This window comes from Pseudophryne corroboree, chromosome 9 (genome assembly GCF_028390025.1).
Source record: "Pseudophryne corroboree isolate aPseCor3 chromosome 9, aPseCor3.hap2, whole genome shotgun sequence".
Classification (NCBI taxonomy): Eukaryota; Metazoa; Chordata; class Amphibia; order Anura; family Myobatrachidae; genus Pseudophryne; species Pseudophryne corroboree.
Window position 1 is genome coordinate 351,313,796 of NC_086452.1, and position 24,173 is coordinate 351,337,968.

Sequence of the window (24,173 nt, forward strand, 5' to 3'; positions counted from 1 at the left end):
ACCTGCTAGGTGTTGTGGCCCTCTGTACAGTACCAGTCCCATTTAATTAATTTGCACTGTAGTTGTATTTAATGTGATTATCTTTTCTAGGTTTTCATTTGCAATATAGCTCTCAGCAGCAATTCTTGTTCTTTATACTGTACAAAAGAATGTATAGATGTGCGTAAATAAGAGCCATTACAATTGTATTCTAATCATATAGCATAAACTTTGTGGTTCCCTGCATCCATGTAAAGTGCATTAGAGTTGCATTAATGCCTATAGCAACACACGCTTCAACTGAATCATAAGCAGTTCTTTTTTGTGATGATTCTAACGTCACTGTTCTTTTGTATAATTTTTTATTCTTATAGCTAGTTCTGGAAATAGATATAAATAATAGAAATTATTTCAGAAATGAATAAATTAAGCATCAGAAGATTTGTATCAGTAATCGAAAGATTATAGAGAAATAGATGTAGATAGAAAAACATACACGGCATAATTAAAGAAATAGAAGTAAACATACAGAGGATCTATATCAGATATGTTGAAGTGAAGCATCTAGGGAAATGTAGGGGAGGACACGAGTGGATAGGTGGGGGTGGAAAAGAGGTGGGCGGAGTAGTGAGGATACAGGAGTCGTCACTAAAACATAAGTCATTCACTAGATAGAGCAATGGTTCCCAAACGGGGTGCCTCAGGGCACTTGCACGGGTGCCTTGGGTTGGTGGTCCAGGACAAATTCAAATAATTTATAGTCAATGTTAAAGGCAAAACCAGTGCTAGGGTCTTCCATCATAAAGTATGTGGACAAGCAGAAGCAAATCCTGTACCTCACCACGTAACTATCCTTAAGAATGGCATAAACATAATTTGCTTAATTTAATATCCTTTTATGAATTTTTCTAGAAGAAACTTTTGACCTACAGGTGTCATGAAAAACAATGTTGATTCAAAAAAGTTTGAGGACCACTGAGATAGAGTATTGTCAGTTCTGAAGAGAAGGAGGTCGCTCAGTGACTGGTCCAAAGTGCCTGGCTCTATGTGACATTTAGAGGTAAATTACCTACGGTGGAAGGTCTTTTAGGTCTGGTGATGTTGCCTATAGTAACCAATCAGATTCTATCTATTATCTTGTAGAAACAGCTTGATGAATGTTAAGTAGAATCTGATTGGTTGCTATGGGTAACATCACCAGTTCTAAAAAAAACCTCCCACCTTAGTAAATTTACCCCTTAGGGTTATATTTACTAAAGGTCAATTTTAATCTATTGAAACATAGAAACATAGAATTTGACGGCAGATAAGAAACACTTGTCCCATCTAGTCTGCCCCTTTTTTTATCCTTTAGGTAATCTCAATCCTTTTTGAACCTTAATTCTTGGTTAATTCTTTGTAAGGAAATTCATATACCTATCCCAAGCATGTTTAAATTGCTCTACAGTCTTAGCCTCTACCACCTCTGATGGGAGGCTATTCCACTTATCCACTACCCTTTCTGTGAAGTAATTTTTCCTTAAATTTCCCCTGAACCTGCCTCCCTCCAGTCTCAGTGTATGTCCTCGAGTTCTAATACTTCTCTTCCTTTGAAGAATGTTTCACTCCTGAACTTTGTTAAGACCCTTGATATATTTGAAAGTTTTTTTCATGTCCCCCCTTTCCCTTCTCTGCTCCAAACTATACATGTTAAGATCTTTTAGCCTTTCTGGGTAAGTTTTGTGAAGTAAGCCATGCACCATTTTAGTTGCCCTTCTTTGTACACTCTCTAATGTATTTATATCCTTCTGGAGATATGGTCTCCAGAACTGGACACAGTATTCCAGATGAGGCCGCACCAATGACCTATACAGTGGCATTATCACTTCTTTTTTCCTGCTACTGATTCCTCTCCCTATGCAACCAAGCATCTGACTTGCCTTTCTCATTGCTTTGTTGCATTGCTTTCCTGCCTTCAAGTCACTTGAAATAGTGACTCCTAAATCCCTTTCCTCCTCAGTAGTTTCCATTATAGTACCCTTGATACTATATTTATTTAGATCGATTTCAAATCGAAATTGATATTGTGTTTCAGGGGCTGTAACACACATTTATGAAGATGATTTTTAAATGTTAGTAAATGTATGTTAGAGCCCCTGAAACACAATATGGATTTAGATACATGTTTATCAATCTGAAATAGATGACGATAGACCTTGAGTAAATATACCCCCTAGTCTTTTGCACAGTGCACCTGTTCAGATTGTTTTCCCAACTCTTGGCACACTTATAGTTTGCAAAGGCATCTGCTGACAGTAGAGAGTAGTTGCACACTTTTTTTTTATGTTCGCAGGAAAGACCATCAAGATACTAGACTAGACCCTGGGCAGTTATTTCAGTTGGAGGGTCTCTTAACAAATTATGGTGATGGCCAGAGGCTGCACACAAAATATATTTTATTTATAATACCTCTCAATAAAGTTGTACATAATTTTAATTTCGTTATATACACAAATACAGAAAAGGGGGACAGAAGCTCATGAAGGGGAGGGGGGGGGGGACCTACACAAAGGGAAATAATTGGGAGAGTGATGTATACATAAAAAATGGGAGTCAAAGGACAAAAAAATGGAGAACAATATGGGGTGATAGGGATATACTTTGTTACAGCATTACCTGTATATAGACGCCTCTTGGTTCAAAGCGCCTCAAAGCGAGAAAGTTGTAAAAATGGCAGGCTGACATATAAGCAGGGCTGGCTTTGCCATTAGACAGCTGAAGTGGTGGTTGAGTTTGGGGGGGGTGGGGAAGGATGTTGGCTGAAGTTTTGCCTAGGGTGCCAAGAAACCTTCTACCAGTCCTGCAGATAAGCAGAAGCCAATAGCCCCTGCTAGATCTTGTATTCTTCAGGAGCCTGTATGAGCTATAAACTTGGGTTAAAATGAGTCAAGAAACATTCAAAATGGTAAAGTATCAGCCCTCTCTGCAACACAAAAAACTTCTATAGAAGTGTATATTACAGTTTGGACTGAGTCTATTTGTATTAAACAAATCACACACAGAAATACCTCAGTTATGACAAATATGATCTGTGATGCTTGAAGGCAGGGCCATAAGGAGGGGTGTGCGGCCTCACAGAGGGCAGTATCAGCCGTAACTATTCTCGGCTGCAAACCACACCCTGCTCTGGCTCACAGCTCCTTCACTGTGTGGGGATAGGCGCTATGTTTTCTCCCCTAGTGCCATGTTCTGTTCTGCCACTTGGAGCGTCTGTAAGCAGGCTAGTGAGCCGTAGCAATGTGACCCACCCTTCCCGCTTGAGCGGCATCATGGGGTGGATGTAGCAGAGGGTACAGCGGCACCCTGTTACAGGGCTGCTCGGAGGACGTCTGTCACACTGAAACCAGGAAAGGAGAGCCAATGGAGAAATCTGGGGAGCGGGGCCTCATTTGTTCATGGCAAAAGGCTGTGACTGTGAACTAAATGGCCGCGCGCTGCCTGTTCCCATAGAGCAGCAGGTCCTATTTCATAGGAGCTGTATCTGCCACCCTGCCCACAACCCAGTCCACCCCTGCTGAGAGGGCAGCATACAGGCTGTGGATGGGCAAGAGGAAATATCCCGGATAAAATTGCCTGGCTGGCTGCCTCAAATAACTACCTGGCAAGAGCGGACTAAGTGCCAGGGCACTGTCCGGACCCCCGCCAGTATAATTTTTTTTTTTTTAAAAGAGCGGGTCTGAAACGTGCCATTATGGGGGGGCTTAGCCCTCACACCACACAGCCCGGCGCCATTTTCTCTACACAAGGCTGCAGAGACGCTGGTCCTTCCTCACACTGCTGTACAAGTAACAGGGTGCAAAACGGGGGGGGGGGGGGGCACAGTGATTTTGGTGCATTATATGTAACTTATAAAAGCGCTGCAGGTCTGGGACATTTTCTGTAGTGTTTTCAGACCGGGATTGGGCACTGGGGTGTGAGCTGGCAATATCTCCCTCTGTGTCTCTCTGACAGGCTTTACTGTGGGTCTGTCCTCTATAGGCCCAGTGTATCTGCGTGTGGTGGGTGCACGTGTGTCGGCATGTCTGAGGCGGAGTGCTCTTCCCAGCAGGAGACTATGTTAGGGACACAAACGGCTGTGGAGTGACCCTGTCGGCACCGCCGACACCTGATTGGGTGAATGTTTTGAGTGCTTTGAATGCAAATGTGGCTCTGATAAATAAAAGATTGGATAAATCTGGGTCTCAGAACCAGGCTTGGAAGAAATACGTAGAGGATGTGTTGTTTCAAGTCCAGACCCCCTCGGGGTCACAAAAAGTTAATTTGCCCAGCTGGCAGACACGGATACCGACACGGACACTGACTCAAGTGTCGACTATAGTGATGCCAGATTAGATCCAAAACTGGCAAAGAGCATTCAGTACATGATTGTTGCTATAAAAGATGTATTACAGATCACTGAGGACCCTACTGTTCCTGATACTAAGGTCTGTATGTATAAAGGGAAGAAACCTGAGGTAACATTTCCTCCCTCTCATGAACTGAATACGCTTTGTGAAAAGGTTTGGGAAAATCCTGACAAAAAGTTTCAGATTCCCAAAAAGATTGTAGTAGCGTATCCGTTTCCCTCGGGGGATAGGGAAAAATGGGAGTCACCCCCGATTGTGGACAAAGCTCTGTCACGGTTGTCCAGAAAGGTGGCTCTTCCGTCCCCTGACACGGCTGCCCTAAGGGATCCTGCGGATCGTAGACGGGAAAATACATTGAAATACATATATGTCACCACGGGTACACTACTCAGACCAGCCATTGCATCTGCGTGGGTGAGTAGTGCTATCGAAAAATGGGCAGATAACTTGTCATCTGAAATGGATACCCTGGATAGGGATAGCATTCTTTTGACACTAGGTCATATCAGGGACGCTGCAGTCTACCTAAAGGAAGCTGCGAGAGATATTGGCCTCTTGGGATCACGGGCCAATGTCTTGGCAGTCTCAGCTAGGAGAGCATTGTGTATTCATCAGTGGAATGCTGATGCTGACTCTAAGAAAGCTATTGAGTCTCTACCGTATAAAGGTGGTGTGTTGTTTGGTGACGGCCTCGCTGATTTGGTATCTACGGCTACCGCGGGTAAGTCATCGTTTTTACCTTATGTGCCTGCACCACAAAAGAAAGCACACCACTATCAGATGCAGTCCTTTCGGCCAAATAAATACAGAAAAGGCCGAGGGTCTTCCTTCCTTGCTGCTAGAGGAAAGGGAAAAGGTAAACGATCACCGGCCGTGGCCTGTTCTCAGGAGCAGAAGTCTTCCCCGGCTTCTGCCAAGTCCACTGCATGACGCTGGGGCTCCTCTGCGAGAGTCCGCACCGGTGGGGGCACGTCTCAGGCTCTTCAGTCAGTTCTGAGCTCGTTCGGCCCTGGACCCATGGGTTTTAGAAATAGTGTCCCAAGGGTACAAGCTGGAGTTTCAAGACGTTCTCCCTCACCGATTTTTCAAATCGGCCTTACCAGCTTCTCTTCCGGTGGTGTGCACCGCAGTACAAATATTGTGTCACAATCAAGTCATTGTCAGGGTTCCCTCATCGCAACAGGGAGAAGGCTTTTATTCAAGCCTGTTCGTGGTCCTGAAGCCAGACGGCTCAGTCAGACCAAATCCCTAAATTTCTACCTAAGAAAATTCAAGTTCAAGATGTAATCTCTCCGGGCAGTGATCTCCAGTCTGGAGGAGGGGGATTTTTTGGTGTTGGTAGACATAAAGGATGCCTACTTACATGTTCCCATTTATCCTCCACATCAGGCTTACCTGAGGTTTGCAGTTCAGGATTGTCATTACCAATTTCAGACGTTGCCGTTCGGTCTGTCCATGGCTCCGAGGATTTTTACCAAAGTAATGGCCGAAATGATGGTTCTCCTGCGCAAGCAAGGAGTCACAATTATCCCGTACTTGGACGATCTCCTCATAAAGGCGAGATCCAGGGACCAATTACTGCAGAACATTACGCTCTCCCTGACAATTCTGCAGCAACATGGTTGGCTCCTAAACTTGCCAAAATCACAGTTGGTTCCGACGAGACGGCTGCCGTTTTTGGGAATGATTCTGGACACCGAATTACAGAGTTTTTCTTCCAGTGGAAAAGGCTCTGGAAATTCAGAACCTGGTCAAACAAATTCTGAAACCAGCAAAAGTATTGATCCATCAATGCACTCGGTTGCTGGGGAAGATGGTGGCGGCCTACGAGGCCATTCAGTTTGGCAGATTCCATGCCAGAGTGTTTCAGTGGGACCTGTTGGACAAGTGGTCTGGGTCCCATCTACACATGCACTGAAGGATAATCCTGTCTTCCAAGACCAGAATCTCACTCCTGTGGTGGCTGCACAGCTCTCACCTCCTAGAGGGATGCAGGTTCAGGATCCAGGACTGGATCTTAGTGACCACGGATGCGAGTCTCCGAGGCTGGGGAGCAGTCACACAGGGGGAAAGCTTCCAGGGAAGTTGGTCAAGCCAGGAAATGTGTCTACACATAAACGTTCTGGAATTAAGGGCCATTCACAATTGCCTTCTGCAAGCGGATCATCTTCTTCGCAATCGGCCCGTCTTGATTCAGTCGGACAACATAACAGCAGTAGCGTACATAAACCGCCAGGGCGGAACAAAGAGCAGAGCGGCAATGGCAGAGGCCACAAATGTTCTCCGCTGGGCGGAAGGCACATAAGCACTCTGTCAGCGATCTTCATTCAAGGAGTGGACAACTGGGAAGCAGACTTCCTCAGCAGACACGATCTCCATCCAGGAGAGTGGGGTCTTCATCAAGAGGTCTTTGCAGAAGTGACAAGTCTTTGGGGAATTCCTCAAATAGACATGATGGCATCTCGCCTCAACAAGAAACTTCAGAGATATTGTTCCAGGTCGAGAGACCCTCAAGCAATAGCAGTGGACGCCCTGGTGACACCGTGGGTGTTTCAGTCGGTGTACGTGTTTCCTCCGCTTCCACTCGTTCCAAAAGCGATAAAGATCATAAGAAGAACAAAGGTTCAAGCGATCCTCATCGTTCCAGACTGGCCAAGGAGGGCTTGGTATCCATATCTTCAGGAATTACTCATAAGAGATCACTGGCCCCTTCCTCTATGAGAGGATCTGTTACAGCAGGGGCCGGGTGTGTTCCAAGACTTACCGCGACTTTGTTTGACGGCTTGGAGGTTGAACGCCGGATCCTAGCCCGAAAGGGTATTCCCAAGGAAGTCATCCCCACTCTTATTCAGGCCAGGAAAGGAGTAACGTCTAAACATTACCACCGTATTTGGAGAAAATACGTGTCTTGGTGTGAATCCAAGAAGGCTCCTACGGAAGAATTGCAGTTAGGACGTTTTCTCCATTTTCTGCAAGCCGGTGTGGATGCGGGCCTAAAGTTAGGCTCCATTAAAGTACAAATTTCAGCCTCATCGGTTTTCTTCCAGAAACAGTTGGCCTCCCTTCCAGAAGTTCAGACTTTTGTGAAAGGCGTGTTGCACATCCAACCTCCCTTTGTGCCCCTGTGGCACCGTGGGATCTTAACGTGGTGTTGCAATTCCTTCAATCTCATTGGTTTGAACCTTTACAGAAGGTAGAGTTTAAATTCCTTACTTGGAAAGTGGTCATGCTGTTGGCTTTGGCATCCGCAAGGCGGGTGTCTGAATTGGCGGCCTTGTCTCACAAGAGCCCTTATTTGATCTTCCACGAAGATAGAGCAGAGTTGAGGACTCGTCAGCAGTTTCTGCCGAAAGTGGTTTCGTCGTTCCACTTGAACCAACCTATTATGGTGCCAGTGGCTACTGACGCCTTGCTGGAATCGAAGTTTCTCGATGTAGTAAGAGCTTTGAAAATTTATGTCGCCAGAACGGCTCAGTTTAGGAAAACAGAGGCTCTGTTTGTCCTGTATGCTCACAATAAAATTGGGGCTCCTGCTTCCAAGCAGACTATTGCGCGCTGGATCTGTCATACGATTCAGCAGGCTCATTCTACGGCTGGATTGCCGTTACCGAAATCGGTGAAGGCCTATTCTACCAGAAAGGTGGGCTCGTCCTGGGCGGCTGCCCGGGGGGTCTCGGCATTACAGCTTTGCCGAGCGGCTACTTGGTCGGGTTCAAACACCTTTGCGAAGTTCTACAAGTTTGATACCCTGGCTGATGAGGACCTCATGTTTGGTCAATCGGTGCTGCAGAGACATCCGCACTCTCCCGCCCGTTCTAGAGCTTTGGTATAAACCCCATGGTTCTTGAAGTGACCCCAGCATCCTCTAGGACGTATGAGAAAATAGGATTTTAATACCTACCGGTAAATCCTTTTCTCTTAGTCCGTAGAGCAGAGCTGGCCAAACCAGTCCTCGAGATCTACCAACAGTTCACATTTTCCAGACCTCCTAGCTGGTGCACAGGTGTAGTAATTACTAATTCAGATGTGCTGCATTCATTCCTAACTGACAATTCTACAGATATCCAGGAGGCCTGGAAAACATGAACTGTTGGTAGATCTCGAGGACCGGTTTGGCCAGCCCTGCCGTAGAGGATGCTGGGCGCCCGTCCCAGTGCGTACTGTATCTGCAGTTATTAGTTGTGGTTGCACACATGTTGTGTTACGTTTATAGTCAGCCTGTTGCTGATGTTGTTCATGCCGTTAACTTGCATTGTGTTAAATGCCATGTTGTACGGTGTGCTTGAGGTGTGTGCTGGTATGTATCTCACCTTAGTTTAAAAATAAATCCTTTTCCTCCAACTGTCCGTCTCCCTGGGCACAGTTCCTATAACCGGAGTCTGGAGGAGGGGCATAGAGGGAGGAGCCAGTTCACACCCCTTTGAAAGTCTTAAAGTGCCCATGTCTCCTGTGGATCCAGTCTATACCCCATGGTTCTTGAAGTGACCCCAGCATCCTCTACGGACTAAGAGAAAAGGATTTACCGGTAGGTATTAAAATCCTATTTTTTATATATCGTTCAGATTACCGTGGAATGTGAAATTACCAGATGGAATGTGAAAATACTGCAGGCAGAGCCATAGATTTTTTCGGTGCCTGTCTGTGCCAGAAAGAGAATTGTCGCCCCACATTATTTTTCCAACAGGGACATAAGATGCATGCCTCGCGGAGAAGAGGCATGACAAAATTGATCCCAGAGAGAGCCCATGCTATGATGCCCCTTTCAAAATAAATAAATAAATAAAAATATATATATATATATATATATATATATATATATATATATATATATATATATATATATTGGTCTTCAGTATGCCGGCGGTCGGGCTCCCGGCGACCAGCATACCGGCGCCGGGAGCCCGACAGCCGGCATATCGACACTTATTCTCCCTCGTGGGGGTCCACGACCCCCCTGGAGGGAGAATAAAATAGTGTAGCGTGCCACCGTGCCTATATATATATATATATATATATATATATATATATATATATATATACATACATACATACATACATACACTTATATATATATATATATATACATATATATAATGTATATATATATGTATGTGTGTGTATATACACACACACAATTTTAGAACACTGCATGACCACATTCATGCACTCAACTCGAGAGCTTGCCGCCATTCAGTTACAATATCCCTCATTAAATAACACATTTCAATATACTGCTACACCCAGGACTCAAACCCACAACCTGCTGCATCACAGCCAAACTCCCCTCCCACCGAGCCACTTGATCCCGCATAAAAACGATGAGATTTCTAGCTACATGAAGCTACCTGTACCACGTAAAAATAAAATAAAAAGAGCACCAAAATCGAGCAGATCCATGTAGTTTGCAGCCACACATCCAATCCCTTGTAGCCACACACACTCAGAGGGTTTGACTGCAATGTCATAGGCAACGGGTTCAAATCACGGGCACATCAGTGCAACTGAACAACAAAGAGCTGTCAAGTCCATGAGCTATATAGGTATTAGCGACAAAAGGGGTGGGGGTAGGAGACAGAGGCGGTCATGAGATTCTGTGTTTCAAAAAGGGGGAAAGCTGCAAGTGAAAGTAGTTAGATAATTCATAATTGACAAGTGCTGCCAACAGCGCCCGCAACCTTGCAGTGCTATGTACAGAGCACTCTCCGCACACACCAAGTTACGGCCCTGACTGCAGGCATCAGGCTCATTGATTCCAATGCCTGTACATACTGTATATACATCCACAACCAATATGTTAAATTAACTTGTTTAAAAGAATATTTCTCAAAAGAAGTTGATGATGCAACGTGAATTTTGTCCATTTTGTATAGGTAACAACTCCACTATAGTAATTTAGTAAGAGTTGAATAAGACGTAAGTGACAGTCGTGTGTTTTCTGTTGTGCAGGTGACTCCACTGTTGGCAAGAGTACTCTCATCCAGCTGTTCCGAAGTGATGGAAGCCACTTCCCAAAGAATTACACTATGGTACGGTAACCAGGAAGATGCATACAATCTAAATATACCATAAATGAGGATTTCTCTAACGTCCTTGAGGATGCTGGGACTCCGTAAGGACCATGGGGAATAGACTGGCTCCGCAGGAGATAGGGCACTTTAAGAAAGCTTTGGATTCTGGGTGTGCACTGGCTCCTCCCTCTATGCCCCTCCTCCAGACCTCAGTTTTAAACTGTGCCCAGAGGGAAATGGGTGCACTGCAGGGAGCTCCCTGAGTTCTCTGCCTAGAAAGCATTTTTGTTTGGATTTTTTCTATATTTTTACAGGGAGCACTGCTGGCAACAGGCTCCCTGCATCGAGGGACTGAGGAGAGAGGGGCAGACCTTCTTGTCTAAGATAGGCTCTGCTTCCTCGGCTACTGGACACCATTAGCTCCAGAGGGGGTGAACACAGGTTCGTCCTGGGCGTTCACTCCCAGAGCCGCGCCGCCGTTCTCCTCACAGAGCCAGAAGAAACGAAGTCAGAAGACGTCTCAGGCAGCAGAAGCCTTCAGAGCTTCACTGAGGTAACGCACAGCACTGCAGCTGTGCGTCATTGCTCCCATACACCTCACACACTCCGGTCACTGTAAGGGTGCAGGGCGCAGGGGGGGCGCCCTTGGCAGCAATATAACACCTCTCTTATGGCAAAAGACAATATACATGTACAGGTGGGCACTGTACATGTATATAAAAGAGCCCCCACCATTTTTTAATAACTTTGAGCGGGACAGAAGCCCGCCGCCGAGGGGGCGGGGCTTCTCCCTCAGCACTCACCAGCGCCATTTTCTCTCCACAGCACCGCTGAGAGGAAGCTCCCTGGACTCTCCCCTGCTTTACACACGGTGAAAGGGGGTTTGAAGGAGAGGGGGGGGGGCACATAATTGGCGTTTTATTACTACTCAGCGCTTCTGGAAAAGGGCATTCTGTGTTTGTTTTTTTTCCAGGGGTATAGCGCTGGGGTGTGTGCTGGCATACTCTCTCTCTGTCTCTCCAAAGGGCCTTAAAGGGGATACTGTCTTCAGAAAAGAGTTTCCTTGTGTATGTGAAGTGTGTCGGTACGCGTGTGTCGACATGTTTGACGAGGAAGGCTCGCTTAATGTGGAGGGGGAGTGCTTGTATATCATGTCGCCGTCGGCAACGCCGACACCGGAATGGGTGGATATGCTGAATGTCTTAAATGCAAATGTCAATCTATTGCATAAAAGGGGTTAGACAAGGCTGAAGCTAGGGATCAGTCAGGTAGCCAGACCATGCCTGTCCCTGTGGCACCAGGACCTTCGGGGTCTCAGAAGCACACCATATCCCAGATCGATGAGACAGATACCGACACGGATACTGACTCTAGTGTCGACTATGAAGATGCAAAATTACAGCCGATGGTGGCAAAAGGTATTCGGTACATGATTATTGCCATTAAAGAGGTTTTGCATATTACTGAGGAACCCCCTGTCCCTGACACGAGGGTACACATGTATAAAGGGAAAAAGCATGAGGTCACCTTTCCATCCTCATTTGAGCTGAGCGAGTTGTGCGAAAAGGCTTGGGAATCTCCAGATAGGAGACCACAAGTTCCCAAAAGGATTCTTATGGCGTATCCTTTTCCACAAACGGATAGGATACGATGGGAATCTTCGCCTAAAGTAGACAAGGCGCTGACACGCTTATCCAAAAAGGTGGCACTGCCTTCTCAGGATACGGCTTCCCTCAAGGATCCTGCTGATCGCAGGCAGGAAATTACCATAAAGCACATTTACACTCATTCAGGTACTATTGTTAGACCGGCTATGGCGTCGGCCTGGGTTTGTAGTGCTGTTGTGGCATGGGCAGATTCCTTATCTACGGAGATTGACACCTTAGATAGGGATTCCATTTTAATGACCATAAAGCATATCAGAGATGCTGCCTTGTATATGAGAGATGCTCAAAGAGACATTTGTTTATTAAGCTCCAGAATAAACGCTATGTCTATTTCTGCTAGGCGGCTCTTGTGGACCCGACAGTGGACGGGAGACGCCGATTCAAAGCGGCATATGGAGTCCTTGCCTTACAAAGGGGAGGAGTTGTTTGGAGACGGCCTCTCGGACCTTGTCTCTACTGCTACGGCTGGTAAGTCGAATTTCTTACCTTATGTCCCCCCGCAGCATACAAAAAAGGCACCTCATTATCAAATGCAGTCCTTTCGTTCCAATAAGAGCAAGAAGGTACGGGGATCGTCCTTTGTTGCCAGAGGAAAAGGCAAGGGAAAAAAGCTGCACACACCTAGTTCCCAGGAGCAGAAGTCCTCCCCTGCATCTGCAAAGTCCACCGCATGACGCTGGGGCTTCCCGGGGGGAGGCAGATCTAGTGGGGGCTCGTCTTTGGTTTTTCAGCCACATCTGGGTTCACTCGCAGGTGGATCCCTGGGCATTAGAGATTGTTTCTCAGGGATACAGGCTGGAATTCGAAGACTTTCCTCCTCGCCGGTTTTTCAAATCTGCTCTGCTGGCTTCCCCGTCAGAGAGGGAGCTAGTGTTGGCAGCAATCCAAAAATTGTATATTCAACAGGTGATTGTCACAGTTCCTCATCTCCAGCAAGGAGAGGGATATTACTCAACCCTGTTTGTGGTCCCGAAACCAGACGGTTCGGTCAGACCCATTTTAAACCTAAATTCCCTGAACCTGTACTTGAAGAGGTTCAAGTTCAAAATGGAATCACTCAGGGCGGTCATCGCCAGCCTGGAGGGGGGGGATTGGATGGTGTCCCTGGACATAAAGGATGCTTACCTTCATGTTCCGATATTCCCCCCTCACCAGGCGTTCCTGTGATTTGCAGTGCAGGACTGTCACTACCAATTTCAGACGTTGCCGTTTGGGCTTTCCACGGCCCCGAGAATTTTCACCAAGGTAATGGCGGAAATGATGGTGCTCCTGCGCAGGCAGGGTGTCACAATTATCCCATACTTGGACGATCTCCTCATAAAGGCAAGATCTCGGGAGAAGTTGCTGGACAGCGTGTCTCTGTCCATGAAGACGTTGCAGTTACACGGCTGGATTCTCAATATACCGAAGTCCCAGCTAGTCTCTACAACGCGTCTGACCTTTTTGGGCCTGATTCTAGACACAGACCAGAAAAAGGTTTTTCTTCCGATTGAAAAGGTTCAGGAGCTCATAGCCCTGGTCAGGAACCTATTAAAGCCAAAAAAATTTCAGTGCATCATTGCACACGGGTTCTGGGGAAGATGGTGGCTTCATACGAGGCCATCCCCTTCTGCAGGTTCCATGCGAGGACTTTTCAATGGGACCTCTTGGACAAGTGGTCCGGGTCCCATTTACAAATGCATCAAAGGATCACCCTGTCTCCCAGGACCAGGGTATCTATCCTGTGGTGGCTGCACAGTGCTCACCTACTAGAGGGTCGCAGGTTCGACATTCAGGACTGGGTCCTGGTGACCACGGACGCAAGCCTCCGAGGCTGGGGAGCAGTCACACTGGGAAGAAATTTCCAAGGTCTCTGGTCAAGTCTAGAGACTTGTCTCCACATCAACGTCCTGGAGTTGAGGGCCATATACAACGCCCTGCGTCAAGCGGAGGAATTGCTTCGGGGAAAACCGGTTCTGATTCAGTCAGACAATGTCACGGCAGTGGCTCATATAAACCGCCAAGGCAGAACAAGGAGCAGAGTGGCCATGGCAGAAGCGACCAGGATTCTACGCTGGGCGGAAGGCCAAGTAAGCGCACTATCAGCAGTGTTCATCCCGGGGGTGGACAACTGGGAGGCGGACTTCCTCAGCAGGCCCGACCTGCATCCGGGAGAGTGGGGACTTAATCAAGAAGTCTTCGCACAGATCACGGGTCGGTGGGGACTGCCTCAAATAGACATGATGGCATCCCGTCTCAACAAAAAGCTAAAGCGGTATTGCGCCAGGTCAAGGGACCCTCAGGCGGTAGTGGTAGACGCTCTGGTGACACCTTGGGTGTTCAGATCGGTCTATGTGTTTCCTCCTTTTCCTCTCATACCCAAGGTGTTGAGAATAATAAGAATAAGCAGGGTCAGAACAATCCTCATTGTTCCAGATTGGCCACGGAGGACTTGGTATCCGGAGCTGCAAGAGTTGCTCACAGAAGATCCGTGGCCTCTTCCTCTAAGGCAGGACCTGCTGCAGCAGGGGCCCTGTCTGTTCCAAGACTTACCGCGGCTGCGTTTGACGGCATGGCGGTTGAACGCCGGATCCTAGCGGAAAAAGGGATTCCGGAGGAGCGGAGGAGGTCATTCCTACCCTGATCAAGGCTAGGAAAGATGTGACGTTGAAACATTATCACCGTATATGGCGAAAATATGTTTCTTGGTGTGAGGCCAGAGCTGCTCCTACGGAGGAGTTCCATTTGGGCCGTCTACTTCACTTCCTTCAAACAGGAGTGAATTTGGGCCTAAAATTAGGGTCCATAAAGGTCCAAATTTCGGCCTTATCCATTTTCTTTCAAAGAGAATTGGCCTTTCTTCCTGAAGTACAGACTTTTGTGAAGGGAGTGCTGCATATTCAGCATCCCTTTGTACCTCCGGTGGCGCCTTGGGATCTTAACGTGGTGTTACGTTTCCTCAAGTCACCTTGGTTTGAACCACTCAAAACAGTGGAGTTGAAATACGTCACGTGGAAAGTGGTCATGTTGTTGGCATTAGCTTCGGCAAGGCGTGTTTCAGAATTGGCGGCTTTATCACATAAAAGCCCATACTTGGTTTTTCACGTGGATAGGGCAGAGTTGAGGACTCGTCCTCAATTTCTGCCAAAAGTGGTCTCCTCTTTTCATGTGAACCAACCTATTGTCGTGCCTGTGGCTACACGGGACTTGGAGGATTCCGAGTCCCTGGATGTGGTCAGGGCTTTGAAGATTTATGTGACCAGAACGGCTAGGATCAGGAAGACTGAAGCTCTGTTTGTTCTGTATGCGGCCAACAAGGTTGGCGCTCCTGCTTCAAAGCAGACTATTGTTTGCTGGATCTGTAACACGATTCAGCAGCCGCATTCTACGGCAGGATTACCATTGCCTAAATCGGTTAAGGCCCATTCCACTAGGAAGGTGGGCTCTTCTTGGGCGGCTGCCCGAGGGGTCTCGGCATTACAGTTGTGCCGAGCAGCTACTTGGTCGGGGTCAAACACCTTTGCAAAGTTCTATGAGTTTGATACCCTGGCTGAGGAGGACCTCTTGTTTGCTCAATCGGTGCTGCAGAGTCATCCGCACTCTCCCGCCCGTTTAGGAGCTTTGGTATAATCCCCATGGTCCTTACGGAGTCCCAGCATTCTCAAGGACGTTAGAGAAAATAAGATTTTACTTACCGGTAAATCTATTTCTCGTAGTCCGTAGAGGATGCTGGGCGCCCGTCCCATGTGCGGACTTCTTCTGCAAGACTTGTTTATAGTTATTGCTTACATAAGGGTTATGTTATAGTTTATCGGTTGACCCGAGGCTATGTTGTTGTTCATACTGTTAACTGGGTAGTTTATCACAAGTTATACGGTGTGGCTGGTATGGATCTCGCCCTTAGGTTTACAAAAATCCTTCCTCGTACTGTCCATCTCCTCTGGGCACAGTTTCCCTAACTGAGGTCTGGAGGAGGGGCATAGAGGGAGGAGCCAGTGCACACCCAGAATCCAAAGCTTTCTTAAAGTGCCCTATCTCCTGCGGAGCCCGTCTATTCCCCATGGTACTTACGGAGTCCCAGCATCCTCTACGGACTACGAGAAATAGATTTACCGGTAAGTAAAATCTTATTTTTTTTGTTCATTTGCAGTTTGTTTATGAAAACTATAAAAAAAAAATGTGTGGAATTCCATATTAACCAATTGGGTGGTTACTGCTGTTCTTCTAGTACAGTTCAGCAAATGATAACAAACTAAGTAAACACAGCACCTTTTTCGTGCACCAGTTTTCATAATGCCCATCATTTGCAGTTCCACTCTTGAAGTACGTCTAATACATATTCTACACATTCTATTGTTTCTATACATCCTCCATAATTTTAATACATTTTATGTACCGTCAAAATTTACTTTATAAATGTAATCACTATGTTTGTGTGCATATATAATATGTCAGCTTTACTTAAGGTGGGTACACACTAGGCAATGTGCTCGATGAGCGACATCACCTAGTGTGTCACCCTCCCGGACCGGGCCGCCCGACGGCGGGCATACACTCTGTGCAATATCGCTAGCAATATCGAACAGTGACCTCAGCAGCGGCCGGTCCGTGTTTGCAGCTCATGGACGATAGTCCAAACTGAGCTGCATACACAGCCGAGGGACGACAACGATGCGTGGGGCTGCGCATCGTCCACAGCATACACACTGAGCGATATAATAAACGACATCGCTCAGGAAGCTCAAAATGAGCCGACATTGTTTACTTTATCGCCAAGTGTGTATGTACTCTTAGGGACCAGACGTAAAGATGTTCAGTAATTTCACAATGGGTTTTCTGGATCATTGAAGTTGAGGAACGCCAGAAATACAGGAAAGCCTAAATATTTTGTTGTGTTCATCCAGGGCAGTGGTAGTCCAGTTACCTGGGTTTTCTGTCAGGTTAAGGCTCATATGTTTTTTGAGAGACTACTAGCTTTAGATTGCCCTCTGGTTGTGTTAAGTTTGTCTGGGAGCATAGTGTCCATATGGCTTTGGGAACATTCTGCACGACTTTACCAATCGAGTTTGGTAGCCACTTGGGGCCTGCTTCATGTTTGTAAGTAAAGCAAAAAAGCAAGCACCTGGGCAAAACCTTGTTGCACTACAGGTGGGGCAGAAGTAACATGTGCAGAGAGATTTAGATTTGAATGGGTTATATTGTTTCTGTGCAGGGTAAATACTGGCTGCTTTTGCATCAAGCCCACAAGTACTGGACAGCTTTATTTTTACACTGCCATTTAGATTTCAGTTTGAAATCCCCCTCCCCCTTCCCCAAATCTAAGTTTCTGCACATGTTACATCCGCCACACCTGCCCGTCAGAAATGACACATATACAAGTTTAGTCTCATGGCTGCGTTTGTTCTTTGGTAACTCAAATCATGCTGTTAGTCATAGTAGTGCAAGTAAAACTTCTGGTTGGAAGCAGAATCACCCAGTGATAAAAGACAATTTAGACGTTTGCTAAACTTATCCATACTGATGTGTCCTCATACACTTAGCCTCAATATGCCATATGGCTCAAGGCGCCCGTCGCGAGTGAGCTGTGTAGCGTAGTGACTTTCTTTAAGTTTGAATCTTCTTTGCACAGCAGATACAGCAAAACAACACTCAGTCTGAACCATGGACAACGGCAACTTTAACCAAACAAGAATTAGTTTAAAAAAAACTAAATTTTGATTTTCTCAAAAAGCCCCCCAAAAATCTAAAAAAATTGTTCATGCTGTTGTTAATAAATCCCCAAAGTTTTATTTTGGGATCACATGCTATAAGAGCTTTCATTTTTGAGTGATTCATGAAAATTGTATTTAAACATCAACAATATTTTTTCCAGTTCACTACATTAGAGGAATGCACGTCCCTCTTCATGTGTGTTTGGGGATGAGATTCTACAGACAGCACCCACTTCTGTGCAGGCACACAAACCTAAGTGGAGAGATACTTCAATTGTGTTTAATAGGCCCATCTTTTACATTTTCTTTGACCACTACAAAATGTTTTACTTCTCTGATGGGTCAGCCGGACAATTTAAGTACAATGTCGCAGATGAAGCTCAACAGAATTTGGCATTAAAAAAGGCCACAGCCACTGCATTGTAGCACTTCATATACTAATTTGTGTTGATATAGCTTATTGACCAAGACTGGGGGGGGGTTGGGGTTGTGGTGGTTAATGTAGATGTGTCCTCATACATCTGGCCTTAATATGCCACGCATCAGGAGATGCCTGGCGTGAGTAAGCCGCCAGGTCCCATGCAACTCCGGTCATCTCTTCTTTCTGAAATTGTATCTTTGTCGCAACGCGATGTGACAAAGACGCATCAGGAGATTGTGCTGATTAATTTGATATGCGACACCTGTATATACGTGTGCAACTGAGTCTGTATATGAATACAAATGGAACGTGATATGGAACTACCATGGCCACTGCATCATAGCACTTTGTATGCAGATTCAGTATGCAGATTCAGTCGCACACAGATGTACAAGTGTCACACATGAAATTAATGAGCAGTTGCCTGGTGCATCCTAGTTGCACCACATTGCGAATAAGATGCAATTTTGGCCAAAAATGACACCTGATACTCCCAGAGTCTCACGGAACCTGGCGTGCCAAGAGGTGCTGTTTGGCATGATTTCAGCAAAGATGTATGAGGACACAACTGTAGTTACCCAGGCTTGTTTAAAGGACCTGGGTCAGCTGTGCGTGAGGAAGAATGCCCTCCTCCTTGGCATATAGTCATTTTCATTCATTTGTTTTGTTCGAGCGGCTGTTATCGGTCTGCTACTGCTTTAGTATGTAGGGCTCTGTCCACACCAAGGACCTAATGTGCAGGATATTGGTGCATATCTGTAGCATGTGCAAGAGAAGCTTGGGGGATCATACAAGCTCTTACATGAGAGCTCATGTTCTTAAATCAAATGGACATGATCAAACATCATCTTAGTAGAAAATCCTATTTGTTTATTGGTAGATTCTGTTTATGGAAGCTGGTTCCACTTAGGTTTTCTCAGGAAAGCAATATTGGACGTGGCTTACAATACCCTGTACCAAGGAGTTGCCTTGTGTCGTTCCATATTTCCAGGCCTCCGTATCTATACCATTTTTCTGAGGGGTATTGTATAGCAGTGTTTTGCATTTCTGCTGTTTAATTACTTTGCTTATTTTTACTCCAGAACAACCTGAGACCGTGTGACGCTGTGATTTGTATTAATAAACGCCATCTCCAAAAACTGAATTGTTTGACGGTTAATTCTTCTTTCAACAGACAACCAACATGGATATCATGACGAAATCTGTGCAGGTTCCAGATACAGGCGATAGCGTGGTGAGCAAATAAACCTGTCCTATAAACATGATACTTGAATTAGGTATATACATATTTCTACAGTGTGTACTGGTCAGAGTGGGTCTGTATACCGGTGGTCATTCCGAGTTGTTCGCTCGTTGACGTTTTTCGCAACGCACCGATTAGGTGGAAAATGCGCATGGTACGCAGCGCGCATGCGCTAAGTAATTTAACACAAACTTTGGTTATTTACACAAGTTCGAGCGACGTTTTTTCATCGCTCAAGTGATCGTAGTGTGATTGACAGGAAGTGGGTGTTTCTGGGCGGAAACTGGCCGTTTTCAGGGAGTGTGCTAAAAAACACAGGAGTGGCTGGCCGAACGCAGGGCGTGTTTGTGACGTCAAACCAGGAACTAAACGGACTGAGGTGATCGCAGTCTAGGAGTAGGTCTGGAGCTACTCAGAAACTGCAGCAAATTATTTAGTAGCAGTTCTGCTAATCTTTCGTTCGCTATTCTGCTAAGCTAAGATACACTCCCAGAGGGCGGCGGCCTAGCGTTTGCAATGCTGCTAATAGCAGCTAGCGAGCGAACAACTCGGAATGAGTGCCACAGAGCGGTATGCAGTGCCAACACTTCTCCTACTGCTTCAGTTATCATACTATCAAATGACATTCTCTTACATTTGCATACTGTCACTTCAGCCACTGACTGTATTCTAACAATAATAGTAATTGTATTTATATATACAGCAGAGAGTTTTACTATTACAGCACAACAAAAACAAACCAAAAAACATTGAACATAGTGAACATAAGGGCACAGTAAGCTTACTGCAGGGTTGGTACAGCCATTTTGATTAATAAATATCTCAGGTTACATAACCCACCCACGAAAGGTACCAGACGAGGCAGTCATTTTGGAGGAACTGCATAGGTTACCTTGAATGGAACAGGCAAATACAGGAGATAGGTTACTTCCTTGTGATAGCCGTTGTGGTACCTTGTGATAGTGATTATGTGCCATTAACTTGTAACAACCATTACCTAGGCTATTACAGGTTCAGGATTTAATGCTTATGGTGAGGCAAAGGTAAAACATTTTCTTAAAAAAGTAAAATAAGACAAAGATGCTGATGCAGAGTGAGCACTATGGCAGCTGGCACAAAACATTTGTGCATCTGTGTGTGACCAGAAAACAATTGCAAACAAATGCGCGATTGCTGTGGGGGATGTATCGAGCCAAACAACTGGCTGAATGTGAGTGGAAAGGGGTTTTATCACCTTCTCCACACAGACCAGCCAGTACGCGCATATAAACCTGTTAGGAGACATATATCTCGCTCCTCCCAGTGGACGCATTTTGGGATGTGTACGGATTTGCATATGTGCAGAATACGCAATTTTTTGTGCACTATTGTTTGAGTCATTTGCTTCCATTTTGCTATTAGCGTTTCATCATGCTCAAAGTTTTACATCAAACAATGAAGGCACTCTTCAAATAAAATGTGCTTTGTTGCTCTATTAAAATTACATATTCAGCAAAAACCCATTCACTTCTCTGGCAACAGTCCAGAGTGTGTTCAACAGTTGTGAAGGACATGTTAGAGTCTTAAAGATATATTTTCCTTCCATGGGGAATACACATTAAATAACGTACTGCATGGTTTGCCAATAGTTTATCAATATATAATTTCTCTAACGTCCTAGTGGATACTGGGAAATGTACTTTAGTACCGTGGGGTATAGATCGGGTCCACTGGAGCCTGGCACGTTAAGAAACCTTTAGTGTGTGCTGGCTCCTCCCCTCTTTGCCCCTTCTACCAGACTCGGTTTAGAAAAATGTGCCCAAGGAGCCGTGTACATTCCTTTGGAGCTCCAGAGAGTTTTCTTCAAATCTTTATTTTAGTTTGTTATTTTCAGGTAGTACTGTTTGGCAACCAGTCTACCTGCATCGTGGGACTTAGGGGGGGTGAACCAACCTACTGAGGGTTAATGGTTCGTAATCCCAGCTGACAGGACATTAAGCTCCTGAGGCGCTGTTTCACACACCACACTGTGTGTGCACATGCTGGCAGCTAGCCGCCACCTTCTAACAGATGCCGAAGAGATGCAGGTGCGGTGAGTGGTGACACTGGGGTCCCGATTAGCGGGTCCCTGGTGACTATTGGCGGCATTACAGACGCTGCAGTCTCAGGCCGCGAGCTGGGGTGCCTGCCACGGACTATACTGCCAGAAAGGGGGGGTGTTATACTTCCACTAGGGGTGGGTACACAGCATCTAATATTGCGTTCCTTAACTGATAATGCCAGTATAATTTTAGAAGGGATCGCATGCCATTACGGTCGAGGGGCTTCCTGGAGAGCGGGACCAGACGCGGGAAAGGCACCACTTCCTGCTGCTGCGGATCAACAAGGCTGCATACACACTGCTCATCCACACAGACCCGGCTGCACAGACTACTGTACTGGTACCCCCCATAGGAAAGGGGGGAGCATATCAGCGGTAGCGCCGCTGCTCTAAAGCAAAAGTAATCAGAGTTTACACAGTACTGCTTTGCTGTGTATGGTGTGCTGGTCTCTATTACTACACTATATGTTATTTTCACTCTGTGTGCAAAATGTCTGCAGATAAGGCTATGTGTACTTCTTGTACCTTTACACCTTCCTCTGAGGGATCTCTCCTGTGTGAACAGTGTTCCTTATCCTCTCAGGGTAATAGTACACAGGCACCTGACTGGTTGGAATCATTTAAAGGCATGATTCATAATATAAATACAGAACTATCTGCAGCTAGGCAAGAACGACAGGTACTAAAACAATCTGTCGATAATATGGCTTAGTCTGCAGTTCAGACAGGCTCCTCAGCCCCCTCTGTTGGTGTCACATAAACGTTCACTTCTACAGGTGCTCCAGTCTGATTCTGATTCTTCCCCGGGGGTGGAAGCCCTATTTTATGCTATTAGGGAGTTTCTTAGCATACCCGATAAGTAAGCAGAACCTGAAGAGGAATTGTATTTTCTCTTACGTCCTAAAGGATGCTGGGGACTCCAAAAGGACCATGGGGTATAGACGGGATCTGCAGGAGACATGGGCACACTAAAAAGACTTTGACTGGGTGTGAACTGGCTCCTCCCTCTATGCCCCTCCCCCAGACCTCAGTTAGACTTTGTGCCCAGGAGTGACTGGACACACACTAGGGGGGAGCTCTACTGAGTTTCTCTAGAAAGACTTTTGTTAGGTTTTTTATTTTCAGGGAGACCTGCTGGCTACAGGCTCCCTGCATCGAGGGACTGAGGGGAGAGAAGTCAGACCTACTTCTTCTTAGTTAAAGGCTCTTCTTCTTAGGCTACTGGACACCATTAGCTCCAGAGGGTTCGATCACTTGGTTCGCCCTGCTGCTTGTTCCCGGAGCCGCGCCGTCACCCCCCTCACAGAAGCCAGAAGAAAGAAGCCGGGTGAGTATTAGAAGAACAGAAGACATCAGACGGCAGAAGACTTCAGTAACGGAGGTATAGCGCAGCGGTAGCGCTGTGCTCCATGCTCCCACACACATCACCAACGGCACTCACAGGGTGCAGGGCGCTGGGGGGGAGCGCCCTGGGCAGCAGTTACTGGGGTCGAAATGGACTGGCAGAAGGCATATTCGGTGCCCGGGCACCGTATACTATACCCCCGCCAGTATAAAAAATTCAAAATTGAGCGGGACTACAGCGCGCCGGGAAGGGGCTGGGCTTAGCCGCACAGCTCACCAGCGCCATTTTCTCTCTCTCCACAGCCGCTGCAGAGACGCTGGCCCGGGCCTCCAAGCTCCTTCAAGTAACAAGGGAGCAAAACGGGGGGGCACATGAAATTTGGTGCTTTTTATCCTATATTACAGCGCTAGACACATATTATTCTTTGTAGTATATGGGCGCTGGGGTGTGAGCTGGCATACTCCCTCTGTGTTTCTCTCTACAGGCTTCCCTGTGGGTCTGTCCCTTTGTTTTTGGCCGGTGTGGGTGTGTCGGCACTACGTGTCGACATGTCTGAGGCTGAGTGTTCCTCCCCGGAGGTTGTTACTGGGGGCGCTGAGAGGGATTTGGGAATGACTCTGTCGGCACAGCCGACTGCTGATTGGGTGAATATGCTGAGTACACTGAATGCAAATGTGGCTTTATTGTCTAAGAGGCTGGATAAATCTGATTCTCAGACACAAACATGGAGGAAATCCATGGAGGGCGCTTTGTCTCAGGTACAGACCACCTCAGGGTCACAAAAGCGTTAATTTACCCAGATGGCGGATACAGATACCGACACGGACTCTGATTCCGATGTCGATTTCAATGAGGCGTCTTTACATCCGAGGGTTGTTAGGAGTATTCAGTACATGATTGTAGCTATCAAAGATGTTTCTCTAACGTCCTAGTGGATGCTGGGAACTCCGTAAGGACCATGGGGAATAGACGGGCTCTGCAGGAGACTGGGCACTCTAAAGAAAGATTTAGTACTATCTGGTGTGCACTGGCTCCTCCCTCTATGCCCCTCCTCCAGACCTCAGTTAGAATCTGTGCCCGGACAGAGCTGGGTGCTTTTAGTGAGCTCTCCTGAGCTTGCTAATAAGAAAGTATTTTAGTTAGGTTTTTTTATTTTCAGAGAGCTTCTGCTGGCAACAGACTCTCTGCTACTGTACGTGGGACTGAGGGGAAAGAAGCAAACCTACTAACTGCGGCTAGGTTGCGCTTCTTAGGCTACTGGACACCATTAGCTCCAGAGGGATCGAACACAGGACCTGACCTTGTCGTCCGTTTCCGGAGCCGCGCCGCCGTCCCCCTCGCAGAGCCAGAAGTCA

General features: G+C 46.4%; 1 protein-coding gene across 2 annotated transcripts in view; it reads left to right on the plus strand.

Annotated features, from left to right (window-relative positions):
- The window catches only part of PVALB (parvalbumin), a 408,212-nt gene that overhangs the window by 316,701 nt on the left and 67,338 nt on the right, over positions 1-24,173 (plus strand). For both annotated transcript variants that reach the window (XM_063940672.1, XM_063940673.1), the window contains exons 5-6: positions 10,311-10,390; positions 19,325-19,384. In XM_063940672.1, the coding sequence (XP_063796742.1) occupies positions 10,311-10,390; positions 19,325-19,384 (140 nt within the window). The remainder of the gene's footprint in view (positions 1-10,310; positions 10,391-19,324; positions 19,385-24,173) is intronic.